At 31.7% G+C, this 24,102-nt stretch overlaps 2 protein-coding genes and 1 long non-coding RNA gene across 13 annotated transcripts; 2 read left to right on the top strand and 1 right to left on the bottom strand.

The window, feature by feature from the left end:
• Positions 1–1,392: 1,392 nt before the first annotated feature.
• On the top strand, positions 1,393–6,613 carry LOC122568112 (digestive cysteine proteinase 1). Of its 4 annotated transcripts, none has more exons than XM_043727478.1 (14): positions 1,393–1,595; positions 2,773–2,869; positions 3,057–3,307; positions 4,004–4,053; positions 4,127–4,279; positions 4,367–4,539; positions 4,613–4,717; positions 4,793–4,952; positions 5,031–5,223; positions 5,300–5,517; positions 5,608–5,708; positions 5,784–5,915; positions 6,074–6,263; positions 6,332–6,613. In XM_043727478.1, exons 4-14 carry the CDS (start codon positions 4,014–4,016, stop codon positions 6,514–6,516), a joined length of 1,650 nt encoding a protein of 549 aa, XP_043583413.1. In that variant the 5' UTR covers positions 1,393–1,595; positions 2,773–2,869; positions 3,057–3,307; positions 4,004–4,013; the 3' UTR covers positions 6,517–6,613. The 4 variants fall into 4 exon arrangements, with proteins under 4 accessions (XP_043583413.1, XP_043583411.1, XP_043583414.1 ...); XM_043727476.1 differs by having other exon boundaries at positions 3,007–3,307; XM_043727479.1 differs by having other exon boundaries at positions 2,646–2,869.
• Positions 6,614–6,817: 204 nt separating this feature from the next.
• On the bottom strand, positions 6,818–21,427 carry LOC122568113 (eyes absent homolog 4). 7 transcript variants are annotated; one of them, XM_043727480.1, is made up of 10 exons: positions 20,808–21,427; positions 15,181–15,272; positions 14,400–14,521; positions 12,517–12,682; positions 12,145–12,328; positions 11,929–12,064; positions 11,006–11,101; positions 10,078–10,343; positions 9,426–9,882; positions 6,818–9,249 (listed from the first exon to the last, which is right to left on the bottom strand). In XM_043727480.1, the coding sequence occupies exons 2-10, from the start codon at positions 15,195–15,197 to the stop codon at positions 9,068–9,070; spliced, it is 1,626 nt and encodes a 541-aa protein (XP_043583415.1). In that variant the 5' UTR covers positions 15,198–15,272; positions 20,808–21,427; the 3' UTR covers positions 6,818–9,067. The 7 variants fall into 7 exon arrangements, with proteins under 7 accessions (XP_043583415.1, XP_043583416.1, XP_043583417.1 ...); XM_043727481.1 differs by having other exon boundaries at positions 11,018–11,101; XM_043727482.1 differs by lacking the exon at positions 15,181–15,272 and having other exon boundaries at positions 14,348–14,521.
• On the top strand, positions 9,573–14,339 carry LOC122568114. Of its 2 annotated transcripts, none has more exons than XR_006316970.1 (6): positions 9,573–9,678; positions 9,786–9,923; positions 10,000–10,098; positions 11,583–12,012; positions 12,142–12,314; positions 13,987–14,339. It is a non-coding gene; the product is annotated as an uncharacterized LOC122568114 (long non-coding RNA). The 2 variants fall into 2 exon arrangements; XR_006316971.1 differs by lacking the exon at positions 13,987–14,339 and adding an exon at positions 12,430–12,557.
• Positions 21,428–24,102: the final 2,675 nt, after the last annotated feature.

Below are 24,102 nucleotides of genomic sequence, written 5' to 3'. Positions count from 1 at the left end.
AATTTGAAATACAGAAAAATCGGAAATGATAAATAATTTGAGAAACTCTTTAGATTCAACAATCAATCGTAAATGGCAAGGTTTTTCAATAAAAGAAAAGTGACTTACCAGAAATTAATTTAAAGATATTCCTTCTAAAAATAATTTTTATTTGATTTATAGCATAAATATTATTTAATATCGTTATAACAAAAATTTTATTTAATTTCAGTTTTAAAAGCAAAGTACTTTTTGACAGCAAAAACTTTAATCAAAGGAAAAGAATATAAAAGTATAGGAACTGAAAAATTTGTTAAAGTGATAATTGACAGCAACAAATTTTTCAATCCTATGTTTTTATTTCTTTCTAAAAAAATCAAGTATAGTGATTAAGCAATCGGTGTAAAAAAAACAAACATATTTTTAATTTATTTGGATACAATGATATTGTAAGTCTGTTTTCTTTATCTTGTTACGAAATCTGACTAAAATCGTAAGAACAATGACCAAACATAGTTCAAATAATTTGCAACATCAACGAGATTAGACATCGAGGAAGAAAACCGGAAACAGGTAAATATGCTTTAAACATAACTTATACTAAAATAACAGAAACTCAAGTAATTAACCTTCATCAAATGACAGTAACTTTGACAGGAATTACTTTCTACATTGAAATAGAAAATAATAATCCAGTGTTTGCTTTAAGTTACTTTAACAAAATTAATTTTCCATCTTCGTGTGATACATCTTTTCTAAATAGATTAGTATGAGGAATCATAACACATTATAACAATTATATTTTTTAACATGTATTTAAAAAAAGATATTTCTATCACTATCTTTTCTATTTTAAATCTAATCAACTATATAAATTATATTTTTTTTAACCGTTTGAGTCCCAGGGATCATTGAAAAAACAAGGTCGAAAAATTCCGAACAGTGCGATAGCGCTTGTCTTAATCGATTGCGAAGAGAAACAAGCGGCGCAATAGCGCTCGTCATATTTTTTACTTTATGAAATACATCTAGTATATATGCATACTATTAGTTTATAAATATTTCAAGTTTTGTTCAATAAAAATTATTGAGAAGATAACAGTGAAATACAAAATACCGTCAGTCGTCCGTAGCGTTCAAATGTACTGGGACATCTCGACACAAAATCTAAACAGCGCGATCGGACTCAAACAGTTAATATAGTAAAAAGTTTTAAACATCTTGTTTCGTAAAATGCTACAAATACGACTCTTTACGAGAGAGTTGATTTCTATCGGTGATTTAAGAATTTTGCATTTGAGCGCCCAATGTGAGCGATACGTGTAAGCGTAACTGCGTTATGGCAGCTAGCGAGTTTCCCATCTATATGCTGTTTAATTCAGGAATGAACGTTATTCTTCCTCTCTTCAAGTGTGGTGTATATGCGTGTAACTTAAATAGTCTTATCTTGTAGCTCTTTTCGATATCGTTTCAGTAAATTGTTCATTTGTAGAATTATTCATTTTCCAATCTCTTATCACCGTGTTCGTAATATCCTTGTTCTACAAACAATTAATAATAACGAAATATACTGATTATATCGATTCGTTTGTAAACACTTTAAAGTTCTTTCAAACGTATGTATAAGTATCATCTTTCTTCTGTCTTTCGATAATATCTATATTCTGAAAAGTAAAAATAATAACAATTGCCAGTTGTTACTATTGTTTAGGAGATTTCATCACAAACATCTGCTTTTAGTAATATTATATTCCAATATTAATAGCACGATTTATCATCTTCTTCCAAATCATAAAAATATCTTATTACAAAAACGATTGAGATACATGCATTCTGCGCAAATACTAAATTGCGTGTTCTAAAAAAATTATAGTTCATAAAAATTGTTGAAAATATTATAATTATGCAAATCGATCCAAATTCCTATATGAATAATTTTCATATTTTTTAATAATTTCGAATACATAAAAACAATTTTCTGTTTGTTTTATTTTTTTTACATGATACATTGTTATCTTATTAGTACTAAAAAGCTTTACAAATTTAAAAATTATTTAATTATTTAATTTTATATTCAATACCTATTCAATACTTATTAAGAAAATGCTTAAGATATATTGTGGCCTTATTTCCTGTTACATAATTACGTTTTGTTCAAGTTCCTAGAAGTAATTCTTGGACTTTAAAACTGACTCATTCTAGAGGTAATTTAAACAGGATAATAAACGCAGATGTTGCAATTTCATGCTGCAATTATTTTTTTATATCATCGTTTCCCCAAAAATATTTTTTACAGCGTTCCATATTTCTTTTTTGCTCTGTATAAAAAGATCAAAATCAAGATTAAGATTTGATTACTCGCCTTATCGTATTTAATGAATTACATTTGTATCGACAAATATCATCGTTAATTATTTTTACTAGCTTTGATTACAATCTATTAATTTAGATATTAATACAAAAAAAATCGCTCCGCAATTTAAGCTGCTTGAATAATTGTTAACATATGTATATATATAGATAGATTTCATTTAATAAAAAATATTACATTATTTAACAGTCCTATACGATATGAGTAAGTAAGAATGATAAAAGTCAAAGTATAATAAGCTGAAAGTAATTGCTAGATTATTATTGATCTAAATGTTTGAAATACAATTTTATAGATTCTTAACTATACATGAAGTATAACAATATTTCAAAGTTTACTTGTTAGAATAAACTTTTAAAATTTCTTATACACCATCGTACAAGGAAATAATTAAAAATTTATTCACATTATAAAAATACCAGATCAAGAAATTCCGCATATTGCAATCAGTATTGCAAACATTGCAAGTTATTATCTGTTGAGGACACAGTATTAATACATTCTTAAATGATCTATAAGGTAAAACATTCTCTTACTTATAAACACTAATATTTCTATGAAATACGTTAAAATAGTTATTAAATTAGTCTTCGTTTAAGTAAAGCGGTACTGTATAAGTCGCATATTTCTTGAACAATTAATAAATGTACTTACAGAAATATACATCCCGACAAATTAGAAAACATCACACCATATTCCATTTCAGTGGTGGTGGTGGTGGTGGTAGTAGTGGTAACGGTGGCTTGTAACGTCCCTATCAGTTCATGATCGTCTTCTATATAAGTTCAACGGTCACGGGTAGTGTTCGTATTTACATGCAACAATTTTGAAGTGAATGTTAGTACATATTATGAAAAGCAGTTTACAAAAAATTTTGCTATTAGGCTTTCTTGTTACTGTTCACTATTTTGATTGATTTGAAGTATTCGGAAGATCTATTGTAAACTACTGCACATTGTAAGTATAATGCAACTTGTTAGACCTTCTTTCGACGTAATAGACCGCGCATCTTTATGCAAATTCACATTTTTCTAATTAGTACTGCAGTAGAAATTATTAAATATTATGACAAATACACTACTTTGCATATTTTGTACATTTTTGTATATCATGTGTATTGTATTTCTGCAGGCTTAAATTTTCTGTAAATGCATAAAAATTCGCAGTCTACTAGTTAACTCTCTTTTTTCGTTTTATTCATTTTTTAATTAATACTTAATTCTTCAATTTTATTCAATAATAAATTTACAAATATTTAAAATTACATATCGTTTTATTGATAAACTTTGAATTCAAGTATTAAATATTTATAAAAATACAATTTTCCAATATTATATTGTAATTTAAATTATTATAGATAACTTTTTTATGCTCTCTATCGTTTGTAATTATTTTTCTTATATTTTGAATTATAAAGTATACTTACTGAAATTGTTTTACAAGAATCAGGAAATGCTTGATAAATTTGATAATTTTGATAGATAACGATATCTCACAGCTCTTGTAATTAAGTGATTGCGATTTATAATATAATTAATTTAATCAGCTGAATTAATTGATAATATCTCATATTTAGTTTAGGCCATAATGTTATCTGTAATGCCAATTGGAAATATATCTAATCTAACGATATTGTCATTGTTCATCTTACAGAAGTACAAAAATGGGTACTTTTACAATCATTTTTACATTGATAGCAATAGGTAAGATAATGATTATTAATATTTTTCCATTTAGTTTTTATTATAGAAGTACATTGATTTTGTTTTTTATTAGGTATCTCTTGCATTGGGGCTGTGAAGTCTCCAACATTTAGCAATACTTACACATTAAAAGGAACTTTATATATTCCATATGCTGAAATCCGAGAACCGTTTTATGCATGGTATGATGGCAAAAGTGGATCTAGTAGAATCGATTATTATGGAGGTAATTTAAATATAAATTAATATGAATCTGAAAATTAATACAAAAATTTTTTCTTAAAAAAAAATGAATTAAATTTGATGTAACTAGGAATGGTCAAGACTTTCCAATTATCACACAAAGGATCATATGGAAAAAGCATAAAAATTGCTCCAATAACTACAGAATCTGTCCTGAATGAGGAAACATGTCTTGAAGTAAATGGTACTAAAGAAATTAAGGTTCAACCTCAAGCTATTATTCCAGACACAACTGAAATGGAGGTAAAATAATATTTTTCCATTTCTCCCCAACAATTTAAATTTAATTACTAATATAAAGTTAAATTTTATCTAGTGTATTGGAGAAGAAGTGATTAATGGTTTATTATGTGAAAAATGGAGACTGGAACAGGAGATTGATGGAAAATTAAACAAATATACTTTTTGGATAAGATATAAGGTAATCGTGACTCTACATAATTTTTGTCAGTTTAATAAACATCATTATATCAAATTATTTTAAAATTAATTATAGAAATCTCCACGTGTACCTGATTTTAAAGAACCAATTCCTGTAAGGTACGAGATGAAAGGATTCAACAGTCTTTTGGGCTCTCACTATGATCATTACTATTTGGATTATGACTGGTACTCTTCTGAAAAACCTAGTTCAGAAGTGTTTGAAGTTACAACAAGTAATTAGAATTCTTTTCATTTATTAACACAAATTTTATTTGAATATATTTCAACTATAAAACGTGTATCATAAATAGATATGACATGTGTTGGTTTTCCCGGACCTGGAGACAAACATGTATATACATTTAATCCTATGCGTGAGTTTGTTCACAATTATGACACTCACGTAAATGAAGCATTTGAAGATTTCAAAAAAGCTCATAACAAAGAATATGTAAATCATGTAGATCAATTGATGCGTAAAGAAGTATTTAGGCAAAATTTAAGGTATGTCATATATTTGTACAATGTACACAACTAATGTGAATGTTCATAATCAATAACTGATATAAACTTCTTATAGATTTATTCATTCGACCAACCGAGCTAATAAAGGCTACCAATTGAGTGTTAATCATTTGGTAGATCGTACTGAGTTAGAATTAAAAGCTTTACGTGGCAAACAATATACTGCACATTACAATGGAGGACAACCTTTCCCACACAATGCTGAAAAAGAAGTAACCGAAGTCCCAGATAGTTTAGATTGGAGGCTCTATGGTGCTGTTACTCCTGTTAAAGGCGTGTATCTTTCTTTTTTAATTATAAAAAACATTTCAATAAAAATTTTTCAATATTCCAAACTAACAAAGAACTTTCTTAATTAAATAGATCAATCTGTTTGTGGATCTTGCTGGAGTTTTGGTACAACTGGTGCTGTTGAAGGCGCGTACTATATGAAGTACGGTAAATTAGTGCGTTTGTCTCAACAGGTAAAATAGTTTAAATACAACTAAACGAATATTATAAGTAACAGAATACTTTATTATGATTTTTCATAATTATAGGCGCTTATTGATTGTTCATGGGGCTACGGAAATAATGGTTGTGATGGAGGTGAAGATTTCAGATCATATCAATGGATTATGAAGCATGGAGGTTTGCCTACTGAAGATGATTATGGTGGTTATCTTGGTCAAGTGAGTAAATTATTAGATTGCAAATATTTCATAGACAATATTCGTATGAGTATATGCGAGATAAAAATTAATTTTTTAATCGTTTCAATGGAATACCATGTTTATTAGTAAATTAAAAATTAATTTTAAAAATTGCTTCCAATTATTTTTTTGTTTAGGACGGTTACTGTCACATAAATAATGCTACACTGACAGCCAAAATTACTGGCTATGTAAATGTTACATCAGGCGATGCTAATGCTCTAAAAGTTGCCATTGCTAAGCATGGTCCAATTTCAGTCGCAATTGACGCATCCCATAAAACATTTTCATTCTATTCCCATGGCGTATACTACGATGAGTCTTGTGGTAAGTAAATTCAACATTTTCTGAATAGACACCTGTTTTTCTAAAAATAAATAACATCTCGTTCATAGGTAATACGGAAGAGAGTCTGGATCATGCAGTTTTAGCTGTAGGTTATGGCAGCTTAAATGGAAAGGATTATTGGTTGGTCAAAAATTCATGGTCAAATTACTGGGGCAACGATGGTTACATTCTTATGTCTCAAGAAAAAAATAACTGTGGTGTATTAACAGCTCCAACATATGTTACTATGTAAGAAAAATAAATAACACTATCTTTATTTTTTTAATATGAATGTATAAGAAAAGAGATTGTTGAAAATCGAAAATATACATTCGTTTTTAACGATAAAATTTTACTTTCTTACTATTCATAAATATAGACTGTATATCTAAAGAAAAATAAATTGTTAAGACTACATCTTTTGGGTTAAATAAATAATATGTAATTATAGAACTTAAGAAAATTAGCATTGTGTAAACATAAACAAAATGACTTTTATTGAAAATCTTTAGTATTTAAAAGCGGCCTTATAATTTTTGTTCTCTTTGTTATTATTACTAAAAATATTTATATAACAAAAGACACAAATGTCATAAGTTTTCCACTAAAATTCTATACAATGTAAAAACAAATTACGTAGTAATTGCGATTTGCCGATTCGCAAAGCAATATCATTTGCTCGGTATAAAAAGCATAAACGAACATAAACAGCTACGGAATTAAACAATGTCACGTTCTTATTTCAACACAGAAAATAGGCATTGCTATACATAGATAACTCTATAACATTGATATTAAACTATTGCTTATGTATTGGAAAGCCTGATACTGGAATTATAATAACAATTACTTACAAAAATATATGTAATTTCAGTAGGCACAGTTTGCGTAATACAATTTTTTAAATCGTTGTAAAATTATACAGATACTGAAATAGTTACATCACTGTGCATTCAATATAAAATCGAATATATAACTAAAAGAAATGTTATACAAATTAAAATGAAAGTATTTGAAATAAAAAATTTATATCTCGTAATTCTTCGATCATATGTAAACTTTTATATAATAATATTATTCCATATTTTCTATATTCGTCAATCTATTTTAACACACAGATCCATATTTATCATGTGATCGGTGTAATACAATATTGATTTAACACAAAAATACATTTGTCTGAAAAAATTAATTTTTTAAAGTATAAATACATAAAAAGTTGAACGTTTGTTACAAATGTATTTTAAAAAATGTTGTGTTTTTAATGAATTTCATTGTTTATAGATTGTATATAGTCTTCATCTTTTTACGTTTCATATATATAAGTCTAATAGTCACACCATTTCGTTCAACCGAAGTTCAAAATGCATAATACGCTAAAAAGTAATTTTATTTAGAAACTTATTTATGCATTCAGCATTACGTTTTTAATCATTTTATAACTTGTGCAGTTTTTGTGCTATTCAGTCGATTAAATTATACGTTTTGCTTTTATACGATTATAATTTTAAAAATAAACTTCCAATTATCATATTACAAAGTGATAAATAATTTTCGTATGATGGTACTACTCTCGTAAATTTAATTGAAAGAAAATAAATTTATAAACAACCTATTTTTAAAATTGTTTTGACAAACAAATGCGTTTTTAATTAATATAAGCTACATTTCAAAAACATATAAATCAATTTTATAGTTATTCAACCGCATTAAACTTTGGTTATCATTTGCTAATCATATTTCTCTCTTTTATGAATTAAGATTGTAAGTATACAACCTAATTTCGTACATTTTGAAAATATTACTTATATCTAGTGTCCTCATAAAATTATTTATAATTTCCTTGAAATTTTATACATATAATATATAAGATGCTGTTTTTGATTAAAGATAACTCGGAATAGGATTTGAAATTATAAAAAGAAGTTTCTAAACCACGCCACGATACGAAGAATTCAAAAACATAGGTACCTAAATATTCTTAATATTCAATATGTACGAAGAAATTAATGTTAAGAATGCATGATATTTCAGTCAAATATTTTTATATAATGTAACTAATAAAACGGTGACTATATCTTTCACAAACTACTATGTTAAAAAGTATCCGTTTGACCATGCTTTTTATTACATTTACTGGTATCATGCTATAATTAAATAAACCGTATCACAATATTCATATAAAATTTCCGTAATGTTTAGAAATATACATCGATCAAAATATTAACTAATGAACGTTACGTGTAACATCATCCTGCTTGTGAATCTAATTTCTTTTCGACCAGTTTAGTTTTTATACGTACATTTGTAAGAGCAAGAAACGCAACACGTTTAAGTACACGAGACATTCTTACAGTTTGCAACAAATTAATTTTTATATATGGTCGAGACTGTGCAGTAATTAATTAGAAATATTCGTATTATATATAACTCTTTAATTTTCACTTTTGTCTCATTACTTTCTTTTACTTTCATTGTATATCACCTGTGGACCCTGCTCCGATCGATCACATTTGACGATCGACAAATAGATTACGATCGATGATCGTGTATGGCGATCTTAGAGGAACAGCCGATCCTCAATTTACATATTACGATCGATAAATAATAGGAATGTTTGAAAGGTTCACTCGATAAAAGCGTCTTTTTTTATACTCTCATTATCGATTGTAAAGAATATAGAAATATCTTGTATAAGCCCCCATTATGACTAATTGTAAGATGTTTCTCGTTTAGGACATACTTTCCCAAATTTCCCCCCCCCCCCCCCATAAACCTATTCGCTTTATAAACGTATCCTCTGCTTAAAGAAATCCCATTTCTAAGGCGTTGTATAACGACTGTGTGTCCGAGTGACTGTTTATTCTCCAAAATGGGAAATTATGGGCACGTGCTGCCGTTTCTTCATCAGAGTCATCACCTATTACCACATATGTGCATCTTCGACCAAATCGCGCAACTACTCTTCCAAAGCAGCTTTCTTTTCCTAGAAATGATGAATCTATATTACGTATAGAACTTTTATAATATAAATTGTGATTAATAGCGTTTTGATGCATATATCCGTTCAAATGGTATTTAATAGACGATTACAATAATTTCAAACGTTATGCGATTCAATGATGGCTTTAAATTAAGCACACTTAAATTTGTAAAACTTACCGATTTTCGAGGCCGAATAAATATTTTCGATTGGAAATATTCCGCCGATCCCGAAAAGCAGTACTTTAGATAAAGCCGGTACTAATTGCGTGGTAGTAACCAGAATGTTAATGCAGTCATTTCTTTTATTTATGAGACTTAAACATTTTACAGCTGACGTTAACCAGTTATCGGTGAGCACTTCAATCTCAGAACGCAGTTGTAACCATTGTTCTTGTTTTGCAGCGCCCAATAAACCGCCAACATTGTTTCGGTAATTATTATAGATCTCTTTAATTTTTCGATAGCGAAAGGCTAATTTTCGCATCCAATCGACACCACCTCTAACACCAGAAGCCAAACATATACCGTTGTTCGCAGACGCGCATTGGAAACCATCGTTAGCAAAATTGTAAGAAGACAGATCTTGCCCATTATCATCTGATGATACATCATCGATGTGTACTTGGTCACAATCCTACAGGAAGATCAAAAATAGAGTTTCAAAATTAATGACACGTAATAATCCGAATACGTATAAAATTAAATTTCTGATAGAATATAACATTTTAGTAAGAGATTTTGTTTTTACTAGACGCATCAATCTTGTACGCGTTTCAATTATGGAATATCCTGTGTATTTGAAGTCTGAAGTCTGGTTCTGCCTCCTCACCTCGACGTCGTTGAAAAAGAAGTGAGTATCAGCCAAATTGAATATCATTTCTTCCATTCTGTACGCCACTTGGCCCAAAAGAACCGGATCCTTACGGTGCTTCGTTGCAAATTGCCCAGTTAACAAGGAGTGAAATACAACTATGGTTTCGTCCAGGTCCCAGATGAATATCCGGTCAGGACCGGCTTCTGTCGTATCCGCAGAACCTATACTGTTTCCACTTCCGCTCTGGCGTCTTCCGCGTCTGCAAGGTTTCGCTGTCGCTCCTGGAACACGTTCATTAAACGTTATTTCACATATTTTACCCTAACAAAGAAAGTTCACTATAAATATTTTTGCTATTCATTAAAAAATTTATTTAAATAGGTAAAGAAATAAAAATGAAAAAAAAATATTTTTTTACTTATAAGTACTTTTGTATGAAACTCTTTTTCTTATAAAGCAAATTAGGATGCAAAAAAGAAAATGATAGAAGCCAATAATTTTACAACTAAAAATTATATATGCCTATATCTTTTAGTTCTTTTTATATCTTGTACATTCTTATGCTATTAACGGAGATTAAACATATATTGCGCTACCGCCCACGTGTTCAGCGAACAAGCAGCCATATTAACTTATATTAATAGAAATTTAAATATTTATAGAGGCTGATTCAGGAATAACTAGAATTTTACATGCTATTTCAACAAAAAAGGTATTAATAAATATATATTCGTAATATTCTATTTTAAATAAGATTATTTTATCAGATAATTTAGATATTTTCTTAATTGTAAGATATAGGACGTATCTATAGCTATATCTATATGTATACATATAGCACTTTTACGCTTTTTAGCATTTATTTGTTTATTTGACAACTGTTGGAACACGCTCAAGGAGAACATATTGACGCAAAAAGTGGAGATATAAAAATCACACGTACGAATCGTGTTACCTTCGATGTTTGCGGTTTCTCGTGCGGTAAGATCGCTGGCATCGTGAGTTGTTGCGTCCAACGTGAGCGCAGACTTTGTCGAATCTTATTACAAAAAGGGAAGTCGTTACTGATAAATCATAATTGCAAATAAATCGTAATTGTCGCAAGAATTTACACGTAAAAAACATAGTAAAACGTTGCTACTTAAATCAATGGACAAAAATATTAAATAATTAATAAGAAAATTCTTAGTAATTCTGAGACCTGAAAAAGAAACAAACGAAACAAAGAGAAACAAAAATTAATAAAACATCATATAATGCAAAGAAAAATATTTCCTAATATTAAATATTTTTCATTGAAATAATTTGATAAAACCAGAGTTTAACATTTAAAAGTTTGGATATAATTTTCCATATGGAACTTATATGGAACTATAAAATTTCTTTACTCTCCTTTTATGTATTTCAAGTATTTAATTCAATGAAAATGGTGTCCTGTCCTTTCAATGTTGATTTAATACAATTAGCAACCTAACAATACAAGGTGATTCATCAATCCAACTCTTCATTACCTTTTTCAGCATTGTTGTATTCTATATACTTAAAAAAACGAAAACTGTTTCATTTCCAAAAGTATATATATGAGAAGAGAGAATAACCTAAAACGAAGAAAGAACAATGACCTTACTCAACCTTTAGATCTCTAAATTTGTTCACGTCTGCAGTATACGATATAATCAGAAGATAATTATTCTACTCCCTATGAGTCACTTTGTATGATGTAACGCGAACCGGATATTCAACAGTTCTCATGCAATACAACAGCGACATTTAAGATTCTGGCTGCATCGGTGATTAAAATTTTGCTCGACGAGGAAGTGCCTGATAGTGCCGGAGAAGTAGAGAAGAAGTCGATAGGAACGTTACCAGCAAAATTTAGGTTTCCAATGTTAAACGAGGCGGGTGTCGTGTGGTAACCATGCATGGGGTAATATCCGGAATACTGTAATGGTACCCTGTCATTTCCATACAAACTGCTACTGTAGGCGCTGTAATCTAGCTTCTGAAAAATTATAGAAGATGGAACGGTAATGAGGATAATAAAAGTAATAAATTCTAATGGTTTTTTTTCTTTTTTAGTACCTGTGAAGACGGTGATATATTTTGAGCCACGTTGGGGAAATTCGTGGTGCTGCTGTTGTATGTAGCGTAAGATGAATATTGAGACATGGAGCTGGGCGTTGTGTATGAGGTCAGATAAGAACTTTGCAAGCCCGAGGTGTTTTTCCCGGCTGTGGTTGTCCCGTAGGGGGGTGAGTTGTACAGACTAATAGCACGAAGTTTCCATGTTAACGAACGTTTACAAACCAATTTGTAAATATTATATTTATATACAATGACTGTTATTAATATTGGAATACCATATAGGAACATAGTCAGCCATTGATTAGAAATCAGGATAAGTTTGAGGGCAAAGATAAATGATGATGCGATTCAAGCATGAGAAGTACGTGCCTGTTATAATATTGATTGGCTCCGTACAACGAACTGTAGTCCGCCTTTTCCATAGAATCTGGATATTCTTGTTCCTTTTCCTCGGCATTCTCGTCGATGTATAATTCCCCGCTGGGCACGCTGTCGTTTTCGGGACAATCTTGCACCTCGTTCTTGACTTCTGTTTCTGCCAGTATGAGTAAAATGATTCACGTTCACATTTCTTTAGTTACAACGCCTTTGATATTATAACTCTGTCATTGGCAATTATATAATTTACAATGTTATATATTGTTCTATTAGGTTGTCCGAAAAGTTTCTTTCGTTTCATAAGGTGATAATAGATGAACAACAATTTCTGTTTTATATTATTTTATTGAATTAGGTATGATCCATTTCGTTCTATTTCTATTATTATGTTTATGCATAATTCAATAAACTAATATGAAACAAAAGACATTGTGCGTCTATTATTTCCTTATAAAACGAAAGAAACTTTTCGGACAACCTAATATATTATCCTCTGTTCTGTATATTATAACTGTATCATCGGTAATGATACAATTCACAGAAACATGTTTCTAGGTTTGTTACTGTTGCAACTACTTTTCTGCTAAGTGGAATTTCAGTTTTCTGCTGAATAACTTCCGTCATTTCGTGGTAATAGAAGTCGAGAATATAAATTTCATTCATTAAATTTAGAATTGTTACAAAGCTACGATTTATTGTTATAATTCTTATAATTTAAATTACATTTTCTTAACGTGTTCTTTTCTTCGGCTTTTTGTATATACAAAATAGCACAATTTATAGTCAACCATACTTCAAGCCACAAAAAGGAAAGCAAATAATATTATAGTGACCAATGTAACTCTAAATATAATATAAATAAAGCTCGCTTGCAAAAAAGCTTATATAACACGCGAATAAAATACACTTAAAAAATTGTAAATACAAAAATTTCAAAAGAACCGGCTTTATATTTAACCATCGTTCAAACTACAATTCGCACAATTTATTAATTAGGATATGTTTATCATCTTTCTAGAAGGATAATCGAAGACAATTTTTGTACCTATTTTGCAACTTTTCAATAGCATTATTTACATCTAACATTATTTTTCCGTTTGAACAGTTGGAACAATGGGTGAAGAATAAACAATATAAACGTTTAATTAATACATTCTATTTAAATCCAAATAAAGAAAGGGCATTGTTTCGGAAAATGTTATAAAACAAAAAAATGCATATTCAGGTTAAATTAAATTTCCCGGAATAATATTCAGTAATACGTATTTCATGTATTTGTAACATAAAACAACACAACGGAAAGCTTTCCCGCGACCGGAAGTATACAGATGTTACTGAGCGTCATGGCGAGAGGATATTTCGTTTCATTTTGAACCGCGATATGTAATTAATTTCCCAAGCAATTAGCTAGGAGGTCCGTTATGAAAACTACCTGTTCATTTCGGTGTACGTGTTTTATAGAATAGAAGAACCCAGTAGCGTGACATGACGCGGCGCAAGCACCAGCCACCGGGTTTCTCGTTTTAATTCAATCGACCGGCGGCACACGCAAAAGGGAAGCGGGAAATACAGACAGAAGCCTTTTCAAAACGTCGAATTTAAACCGTTTTATTGCAGGTCCGGTTTCGGCTATCATTGTCGATGGTGCGAAACATTATAAACACAAATTTTTCACTTTTTGTTTTCCAAGGATACTTCATCATCGCGATTATGTGTTATGTTGCATCGATGAGACGGAAAAGAAAACAAATTGAGAACAAATAAACGAATAAATAAATTAATAAAAGGAAGGCAGAAATGGCGATTTGGTTTCTAAACGGACCTTTAAAAGGGTAGCCTTTTAAGTAGACCCGGAATGGAGGAGCTTTATTTACCATTGTTTGCGGCTCGAGGGTGCTGTACCGAGGCCTCTGTCGACGAAGACACGTTGCCAGCATTGTCTAAAACGCCTGCTGGTTTCGTCGGATCATTGTCCTCGGTTAACATATCACTGCGCCTGAAGAAAAAACGGCAAACAAAGTCGCGATTAATAATTGGTATTATATACCATTTAATGCATATAACATTCAGTTTCAGTGCGATGTATTCGACATGTATTGTAAATTGTATGCTCCCGTTTATAAGTTTCGGAACATTTGCTTATTGCTGGTTGTTAGAATGCGGATACGATTTTCTAAATTGATTTTATTATTTATTCATAAGTTACTCAGTGGAATTAAAATATCCACAATTTTATAGTATGGAATAACTTACATTATGAAATAAAGTCACAAAAGTATCAAATGCATTTACATTAAATATTGAAATTACGTAATATCAAAAGTATATACATTCTAACAGTCATCTTACTCAAAGCAGTCAAATGTGCGGTGGTCGGTCGACTTATGACCGAAAGTGTACATTCTTTGAAGGTTGTAAACATTGTTAACATTTGATATACCGTAAGACAGATAGAAATCCTTTTTTCTGGAACTACGTGTCGCAGGTAATTTATGAAAGTAAGTGGATGAAAATTGAGCGTTATTGAATAACCAAAAATAACTCTTGATTTAATATTGAAATGAAGGACGAAGAATATTGAATAGTCTGAGATTTTCTACAATGGAATATTAAACTATTATTTTTGGACCAGCTTTTAAGATTTTATCGAATTACCAAATTACGTAATGCATCCAGTGTGTGATCGATCATAGAATCGTTAATTAATCGCAGAATCCGTCGATAGAATAGCTCAATTGTTTTGGCACCTGGAAATCACAAATAATCCTTGATCGAATTCTTTTCTTTTTACGTCTAAATTGTTTTTGTAAATAAATTTTATTTGTAAACACGTTTTTTATTTTATAAATTTGTAAAAATACTTATAAGTACATGCACGTTAGACTTTTACTTGATCAAATAGTTATTTAAATAATGAAGAATAAAGACTAACACGTGTGTGTGTATATATATATATTTAAGATAAAATTGTAAAGAATTCGTTGCAGTTGAATACATCAAAAGAAATTCCCGGAATTCGATGTTATCATTTCATTTAGAATGGAGTAGGTTCTGTATAATTCTTCCATGAAATAAAGAAAAAAATAAACACATCTTCGATAGCCGGTAATTATATTCTAGGAAAAAAGTATATATATATGTCAGCACAAATTCAAGAAAACGATACCAAAAAGGATTCTAATGCGAAGGGCTAAATTCGAATGGAAATTTTTTTAAAAAGAATCATCTGAACCGTATTAGATTAAATTAAATCGAATAAAAAGTGAATTGAATGTATTTTAAGTCGTGTTCAATCAAAATTTGTGTATTACATTTATCAGAAAACGATGATTAATTATGTCACATAGGAAACTAAAAAAAAGGAAACTAAACGAAAAATATATATCTACTTTAGAAGCTATAAAATGATAAAACCGCTGTAAAGGTTGCAAAAATGTACGACAATAAAGATATTCTTACTTTGAAAGATTTATGGTATTAGAAAAAAAAGACATTTACGTATATAGATATAAATAGTTTAAGGCATAAACATAAACATTCCGTGTAACTTAATAAGTAAAAAAAGCCTGTTAGTAATTAAAAATTGTTCTTTCTTTAGTATTACATTGTCAGTCCGAATATTTCAAAAATAAAGAAGCGTCGCAATATTCTATTTTATTGTTTCTCTATCTATCATAAAATAAAGAAGGAAAAAAGTTCCCGAAAATCAGCACCGAACCGATCATTCGCCGGTTCCATGGTGTTCCGGTTGATGCAAAAAGGGTTAGTGCACGAAGCGGACAGCTTCGTTATTGTCTGCCAATTGCGTGTCGAAGAGGTGGAGTGGCTAGATGGGTAGGCGTATACCAGGAACCTTCGAGAGCAGCCAATGAAACCTCCTTTCACGACGTTTTACATTATGTATTCTTTATGTTACCAAGTTGCTATATCTGTCCGTGCTCCGCCCTTATCTGCGCCTACTATATACTTCGCGCTGCACTATACTGCGAAAAAGAGACTGTCTTGCATAAGGGCGCTTTCACACCGACGCCGCAACGATACACCGCCTCCGTAAGATTAATTTTGGTTTATTTATAGATACCCAGATCCGATTCGACTCTCCTAGTCAATCTCTCTATATTTTTCTTAAACGTCGAATTTATTTCGGAGAATATTGTCGATTGTTTTCATAGCGCTGTGTTTAGAGAATGTCATTTCAAAAGCTTGCGTTAGATTGATTTATTCTAGAAAATCTGGAAAGATAATAATTAGTGGAACAGCACAGGGGCAAGGCAAGTAAGTACATATATAAATACTGCTCTTTATCGCACAACATTACACGTTGCTATATGTCTTTATTGCTCTTATTTGTATATATGACGCCTTCAGTCAATATACGTGCTTATCTTTATGATTGTGTTGGGCCTATCAGAAGTAACCAAGCTGCACTCGTTTATATAATTATCTTTATAGTTCTCCATTATACATACGTAGATAGATAGAAGGCGGGAAATGAAGTCTTTGTTGCGTTTTTGCATCAAGGTGTTTTATTTTATGGGTTGCTTAAACGAGTTTTTTAACATAGGGTGGAGTTTGGTTTCTGGAGATCAAATGGCGAATGAGATTAAATCCTAAGCTATGTACAGACAATGCGAGGCTGATCCGCGAGGCTGCCTCGTATCATGCCTTCACGTAGATAGCAGAATACGCGAGGCAAGCAAGCGAGGCAAGGTGAGTCGCAGTTATCTACGCTTCCGACAAAATCGTTCAATATACGTCAAAACGAAGTGAATAAGGAGCTGCGAGACACCTTTGGTCTCGCCAAATACCGACAATTGTTCGCTAGACTTCAGACAGCCTCGTCGTTCTGCCTCGCACTGCCTGTATATAGCTTTAGGTAATTTTGAAGTTGGGTGCAAATTTTCTGTTTGAATTTATTTCTCAACGTACAAATTTTATTCGGTTTATTAGTAAAAATGCTTAAATTTTTTGTAATAAAAAAGCACCTTACAATTCAAATTAGAATGCACGTCATTTCTAATTCAAACGTAGATTCAAAGTAGATTAAGCTTCCAATAGCATTTTTAATGATATTCAAACATATATAAAAGGGCACTGAACTTTTGATTTGTAAATTGACATCGATAAAACGGAACAGGATTTCAAAACTGTTTACTGTTAGTAAAGTTCAACAAACTATAACAATGTACCAATGTATACACGGTTTCCTATACTACGTACGACAAGAGGGACTATGGCAATATTAAAAAATATATCACACAAAAAAGAGGAAAAGAATCAAATAGAGAAAGTAATTATGATAATTCTATTGTGGAATTTTTACAGACTTCAATGACTTTAGTTTAACGGTCGTTTCACAGTTAGTAATATGGTGATAATAGTAACCAATACATTGATTGATTAAAAATATTAATGAAACGATGTAATTATCATGGAAGAATAATTTTCAATCTAAATTAAGAAATATTTTTAAATGCTTAACATTAAACTTGCACATTCATAAAACAATTACTATTAAATATTTTTTCAAAACAATATACATTAAATAATAAATTTAAATAAATAGAAACATAACGTGTAGGTTACAGTTCTACAAATATCATAAACAAAAGTAACTAGAACTTGTTTAAGACAATTTCTTCAATCTTCTTTCCAAAAACCTAAATACTTTGCAAAGTATATTTCATTTACCTATAAAAGTCTAAATTCGTAACAAATTCTTACATGAAAATCATCACTGAGTGAAAAAGAAGGAACAAATGAAGTTATAACTATGTAAACAGATCGATTCTAATATTTTAGGATCTTAAATTGTTAGGGCTCATGATTAATTACGCGTTCTTCAATGCGGGGGCAGTAGTCTTCGCGGGCAAATATTTTCTGTCGGATGTTTGTAATTGAATAAATCATTGTCAGTAGAACGATCGTTTCGAGAAAAGTACAGACAATCGCATCGGAGATATATGATCCCCTATGTGTGTATGTATACACATATCTACACATATGTATACACACATATATGCGCGGGTATGAAAGCAATTGTTCCCCCGTGACACGCATCGCGTCGGCTGGAAGTTACGTCGTTCACTGGAACACGACGATGAATCAATTAGCGCGCGGCTACGTTGTTTGAACAACAGTCAGATACTCGGACAATTTTTCTTTTCGAGAACGGTGTACGTCCTCGAACAACGTCCGAAGTCGGGAAAAAAATAACCGATTAATTGTTTGAAACAACGGGCAGTATGCGCGATATTAAACGGTCACTGTATACCGCCGCTTCGTTTTTTTCTTTTTGTGTCGAATGATACCGGAAAGCGTGGAAAAGAAAAACGTGCACGAACTACGCCCGAATTGCCCGTTGGACAATGTACCACGACGATCGGTGAAATTGTTATTTTTAAACTTGCGCGAATAATAGTAACTATTCGATGCTCGAATCGAGAGTACGAATTTTTTCTCGATAAGTTTTGATGGAAGTTGTTTTGATTGGTCTTGATGGACTGTTTTTGTCTAGGGAAACTTATTGAAGTTCATTTTCGGTATTATATGTACGTTATGTGGAAATTTAATAATGGATTCGTTTTTATGTTTAATGTAGTATTGATAATTATCAAAACTTAAAAAGTCCTTCAAATTTTTTATTTTATTTTTAGTATCTAATTTAGTTAGAAAAAATGTTTGAATATATATTTGCATTTTTAATTTAAGAATGAAATATACATATACACATATCGTTATATTGGAAACTATGCTATTAGAAATTTATATACATATTATACTTTGAAACTTAAGTATGAAATTGAATTTGTTCTTATTATAATAAAAAGAAATATACAATTAAAAGAAAGAAAATCATAATTTTTCTAATATCTTTTTTAATGTAGACATAGATACATATGTCAGAATTGAAAAGTCCGTCTGATCGAATTGTAAATGTCTTGAAACTTGTTGTTTCTTGTAGTTGTGATATAATTTATCGAACTATCCATATAAAAGAGACGATATCATATAACAGTATTCTTCCATGATTGTATTCCTAAATACTTTCATATTCCTAGTACTTGTCACTCTGTTAAGGAATTGTGTTATTATTTATTTTCCCCGAAAGGCACGAAGGTTTTATACCGTTGAGAAGGGCGGTTAAACTTATCTAAATAAAGCGTGTGCCGAAATGTTTATCGCGGCTGAGTTGCTTGCCTCGCCACTGTCCGTCAGCCGTCAAAGAAACGCAACCGAACGAAAGAAGGATAGAGAAGAGGAATGCGTAGCAGGAGGTTTCTCGTGCGCGACACTCGTGTGTCCCACGGGCCGCGGTCAGCTTACATTTGAAAGGAGGAAAGAAGAAAAATAAGGAAGGGATGGTTACACTACGGGACCAAGACAAAAGCTTCTCCATCGTTCGGAATGCTCTGGCTTTCCTTCGTCGTCTCCTTCTCTTTCCCCCCGTCCCTCTAAAACAGAGACCATGGAAATCGCAACCTCGTCCCAAAACGTTTTCTTCGTTTTGGCAGATTTATCTCGCACAAACTTTTCTAGTTAATTATTTCTGACCGTTTTAGTATAAGAAACATTTTTATAGAGAGAAAATTTCAGTCGGTTTTTCAGTACGGATTACTTGGCATTACACAGCGGTTGACCAATTAAAATACATTACTGGTAACAAGCCGAATGAGATGCATAAGTTACGCATGCTCAATTGATAATGACATTTACACGTGTGAGTGCGACTGTAGATGCGTTTATACATGTGTGCATATGCAGAGGCACATCCGCGTAGCGTGCGTAACTCCTGTACATCTAATAATTTAAGGAATGTATACGTATTGTAGAATACATACATATGTACAGACAGAATACATTGTGCTTCCCACGTGGCATTCGATCAACAAAGTCATTTGATTGTTCTTGTTCATTTTGGCTATTGCTTCCGATATGTTGAGAAAGAACATTTCATGTGTGTGTAATTTTTTTACTTATAGGAAAGGTAATATAAATGGATAGACAAAAATAATTTTACAGTTAATGTACGATATTAATTTTGATTTTATATAATTCCCAGCGCACAATTTGCTATTGTATTTTACTTATTTATACTTCGCAGAAATTCTGCTTGCTTATTATGTTATATATCGCATATATAGATGTAAATACCATTGTTATATAATTTACGAGTTTCTAGTTTACGAGTTAGTTCATCACTTCAAATCTAAAAACTTGCCCATCATTGTTAAAAGAAATCAAAGCAACAAGCTATATAACAAACGAATGTTTATTCAAACCTTGTATCCGGCGTTTAAGCTGGACCAAGAACGAGGGTGCTTCGCGGCGAATATTCGTGGATCAAGGAAGCTGTATTCGGTTCCCTCCTGATAGTAGCATCGTCATCCCTTCGCTTGTGTCGTGTCTACGTAAATGTGTGTACGCGATGCACTTGATAGGGTTTAAGCACACTACTTCTCACTTTTCTCGCACTTTCCACGACCACGAGAACATTATGACAACCGACGGATGCACTATCACCGACCGTTTCTAACAACACGTAAAAGAACCGCTTGATCAACAAGGATCTTGTGTAAAAGATTATTCCTTGAAATAAACTATAAGTATAACGCAATTGAAACAGTTTTGCCGACGATCTCGCGAGAAAACATCTCTCGGTTGGGTTTATACGTTCGTTGCGCGAGGGGTGAAACCATGGAATCCGGCACAGATGTACGTTTCGAGCCAATGGATCGAAGCGAATAGCAGAGATTGATCTTTTTCGAGGTTACGTCGGCTCGATATGTGGTTTTCGTTCGAGGCTCTTTGATGGATTCCTCGTATCGCGGACGCAGTCAACACTATTGTTTCTCTGCGAAGGGCATCGGCTCGGTGTGCGATATGCTGCAGCCTGTGGAGTTCTGAGCATGCGAAATGTCGCCTGCCACCCCCGCCCGGTGGTCACGTGGTTGGCCGGCTCGTTCGGCGTCTTCCTTCCACGTTCATCCCCTCTCCATCCCCTCTCTTTGTTTGATCCTCCATCTTCATCCTGCCGTCGGTACTCCTATTCGTTGTCTCGTTTCGTTGGTCGGACGCGCACAGGTCGCTCGTTAATTAGAATGAGAGAGGCTAATGGTACTCGCTTGGCCACCCGATTGTCAGACGAAGAAAAGAAACGACAAAGAAAGGGTCCAGATACAAGAAGAGGACGGACACAGCCAGGTTACCCCCTTGTTCGAATAATTGTCACCTCCTGTCACCGTTCGTTTTTATGAATCGCTCTCTCGACTGACAGACCCGAGCTGCTTTTTTTTCGTTTACAACCCGAGGAAGGAACCCATCGTGGAATGGTAATCGAGGTAGTCTATGCACACGATCTGATAACTGCAGAGGAATGCACAGCACGGGGTTAACGAATTAGCAATGGAATACGTAGTACGTGCGACCGAAGGTGGTCGTGTTTAATACACAGCAAGAGTTTTTAATCCACGGAGAGGTTTCCACATGCCAAAGATGGTTGCCATAGTGTTGACAATTAGTGGTGACCTTTACGAAGACTGCGTTTGGTCGCAGTCACATTATTCAATAATGTTTGATGTATACGTTTATTTCCGATTTAACGTATTTTTACGAACGGGACAGGTTTTGAATCTACGAGCCGGGAAATGTGATGCGACATGATAGTTCGCGTTGTTTTTTTGCACCTCGTCCACAGCATGGTACGCGTACGTTTTTTCCCCCTTTGTTTTATAATCGGAGATAGAGAATTCTTGACGGGAGGTCCAGCGGCCCTACGTCATACTCGCTGCCTTCTTGGAATAAGAATGTTCCTACTTCTATTTTTGCTTTTTTATCTATTATGGCGTGATAAAAGTGGTGCGGAATATTTCTTCACAGCTGTCATTAAATGTTAAATTTGTATAGTTACACTTATATTATATGTATAGCAAAATTTGAACACTTGTTTACGTAGTTTTTAAAAAATACGATTATCCAAATTTTTTGCTCAATGTTTTCAATTTTTATTAAAAAAACGATGTTTATGAACTTTTCTGCATAGTCTCTATTACTCTTACTACTACTACTACTACTACTAGTTTCGAAGATATACCACTTAATAAATATTTTTAAATTCTTGAATTAATTTTCTATAAATTTATGAATCTTCTAAAAATTCTTTTTTTTTTTTTGACATTTATATATAGGTAATTGAATTTTATACATTAATGTATGGTTTGCATATATATACATAATTCCATAAATTAGCCTGTATTACCTGCAAATCCAGAACTTATGTTTTAAAAATATCGATGGAATGTGATCAATCACGAAGCGTTTAAGGAATATCAGAAATTTTAATCTTGTTGAAAATTAAAAATAAAGATTGGTTCTTGGATCTGAAATAACCTATCGATGACCGTAAGACTGTTAAGTAAATATACTTGTAATTTATTATAACTAATATAATTATTTAATTTATACGAATTGTGTATTTGATAGAATTATTCCTTTTTCTGTTTTTAATATTTTGTTTTAACAAAATGTTGCTGTTTTAGATGTTGAAATTGCAAGAAAATCAGGCTTCTAGTTAATTATTCTAACACTTTGTGAATATTTTCACAGTGTAGTGTTGCAAGTAATGAAAGCGTCCCTCACGAGACGAAGCTAATATTTTTGACTATGATAATCAGGATGATGCGAGACAAGGGTAGCAACCTAATTTCCTACCACCTGCTCTTACATCCGATGCGCGTTTTATACGAACTAGATGGATTCTCAAATTTCCTTGAGAGTTTAGATAATGTTACTGTGAAATTTTTCAAAACTGCTTTTTGCATGACATCTCAATTTATAGAATAAAAGCCATTTTCTTCAAATTTTCCACACAGAATGCAACGTATCCTAACGTACTGTAACATTACATTTATAATTTACAATTTAAGGCCGATAATTTAAAGTATTTCAGAAATTCATTATTATATTATTTTATTCATTATTTACTATTTTAAACTCGCTGTATTGTTCGTTAAAAAAATATTTTAAATGTGAGTATAATATGAAAAAATTGTTATTAGTGTGCATGATTTTTCGTCTCAATTTTGTCATACATCTTTTTCTAATATAGAAAATTTTCATAGTTTGCTAAAGTGGGAGCAAGATTGAAATATAGAAATTCGAGTTTAGCAACGAAGTTAAATAGATACTTAATGTTTTCGATATTATCCAAAATCATGATTTTTGGGGTTAGCTTTAAAAAATAATCTTAAAATTAACGTTGAAGAACGTAACGTAACATGAAATGTGAGATAAAGAAGAATGTGCTCGAATACAGGATAAAGCAGAATGTGCAGCGGTTGCTTTATTATCTCGCTCTCATCCCTGATACGTAATATTTCTCGTATCAAAGTGCATACTGTGGCGAATATGATTAAGTGAATTCGTTTCCACATGACGTTTATATGTCAGAAAAAGCGTCGAACACGCTTTTCAACGCTGTATAGTATCTGTAAATAGTAAACAAAAGATCAACTGAAGTACAAAAGCGATTTCGATTAGGGGGACCCGTCTAGAAACGACAAAGGGGATTAGTATTTT

The sequence above is a fragment of the Bombus pyrosoma genome, linkage group LG6 (genome assembly GCF_014825855.1).
Source record: "Bombus pyrosoma isolate SC7728 linkage group LG6, ASM1482585v1, whole genome shotgun sequence".
Classification (NCBI taxonomy): Eukaryota; Metazoa; Arthropoda; class Insecta; order Hymenoptera; family Apidae; genus Bombus; species Bombus pyrosoma.
Note: the sequence above shows the minus strand (reverse complement) of the source record. Positions and strands in the feature narration are given on the sequence as shown.

Coding starts and splice junctions, on each gene's coding strand:
- LOC122568113 (XM_043727480.1), bottom strand. Junction 12,065..12,144: donor ATATATCACCGTCTTCACAG/GTACTAAAAAAG, acceptor ATAATTTTTCAG/AAGCTAGATTACAGCGCCTA. Junction 11,102..11,928: donor TGGAAACCTAAATTTTGCTG/GTAACGTTCCTA, acceptor TTTTGTAATAAG/ATTCGACAAAGTCTGCGCTC.
- LOC122568112 (XM_043727478.1), top strand. CDS start 4,014: ATGGGTACTTTTACAATCATTTTTACATTGATAGCAATAG. Junction 4,054..4,126: donor TTTTACATTGATAGCAATAG/GTAAGATAATGA, acceptor GTTTTTTATTAG/GTATCTCTTGCATTGGGGCT. Junction 5,518..5,607: donor TGCTGTTACTCCTGTTAAAG/GCGTGTATCTTT, acceptor TTAATTAAATAG/ATCAATCTGTTTGTGGATCT.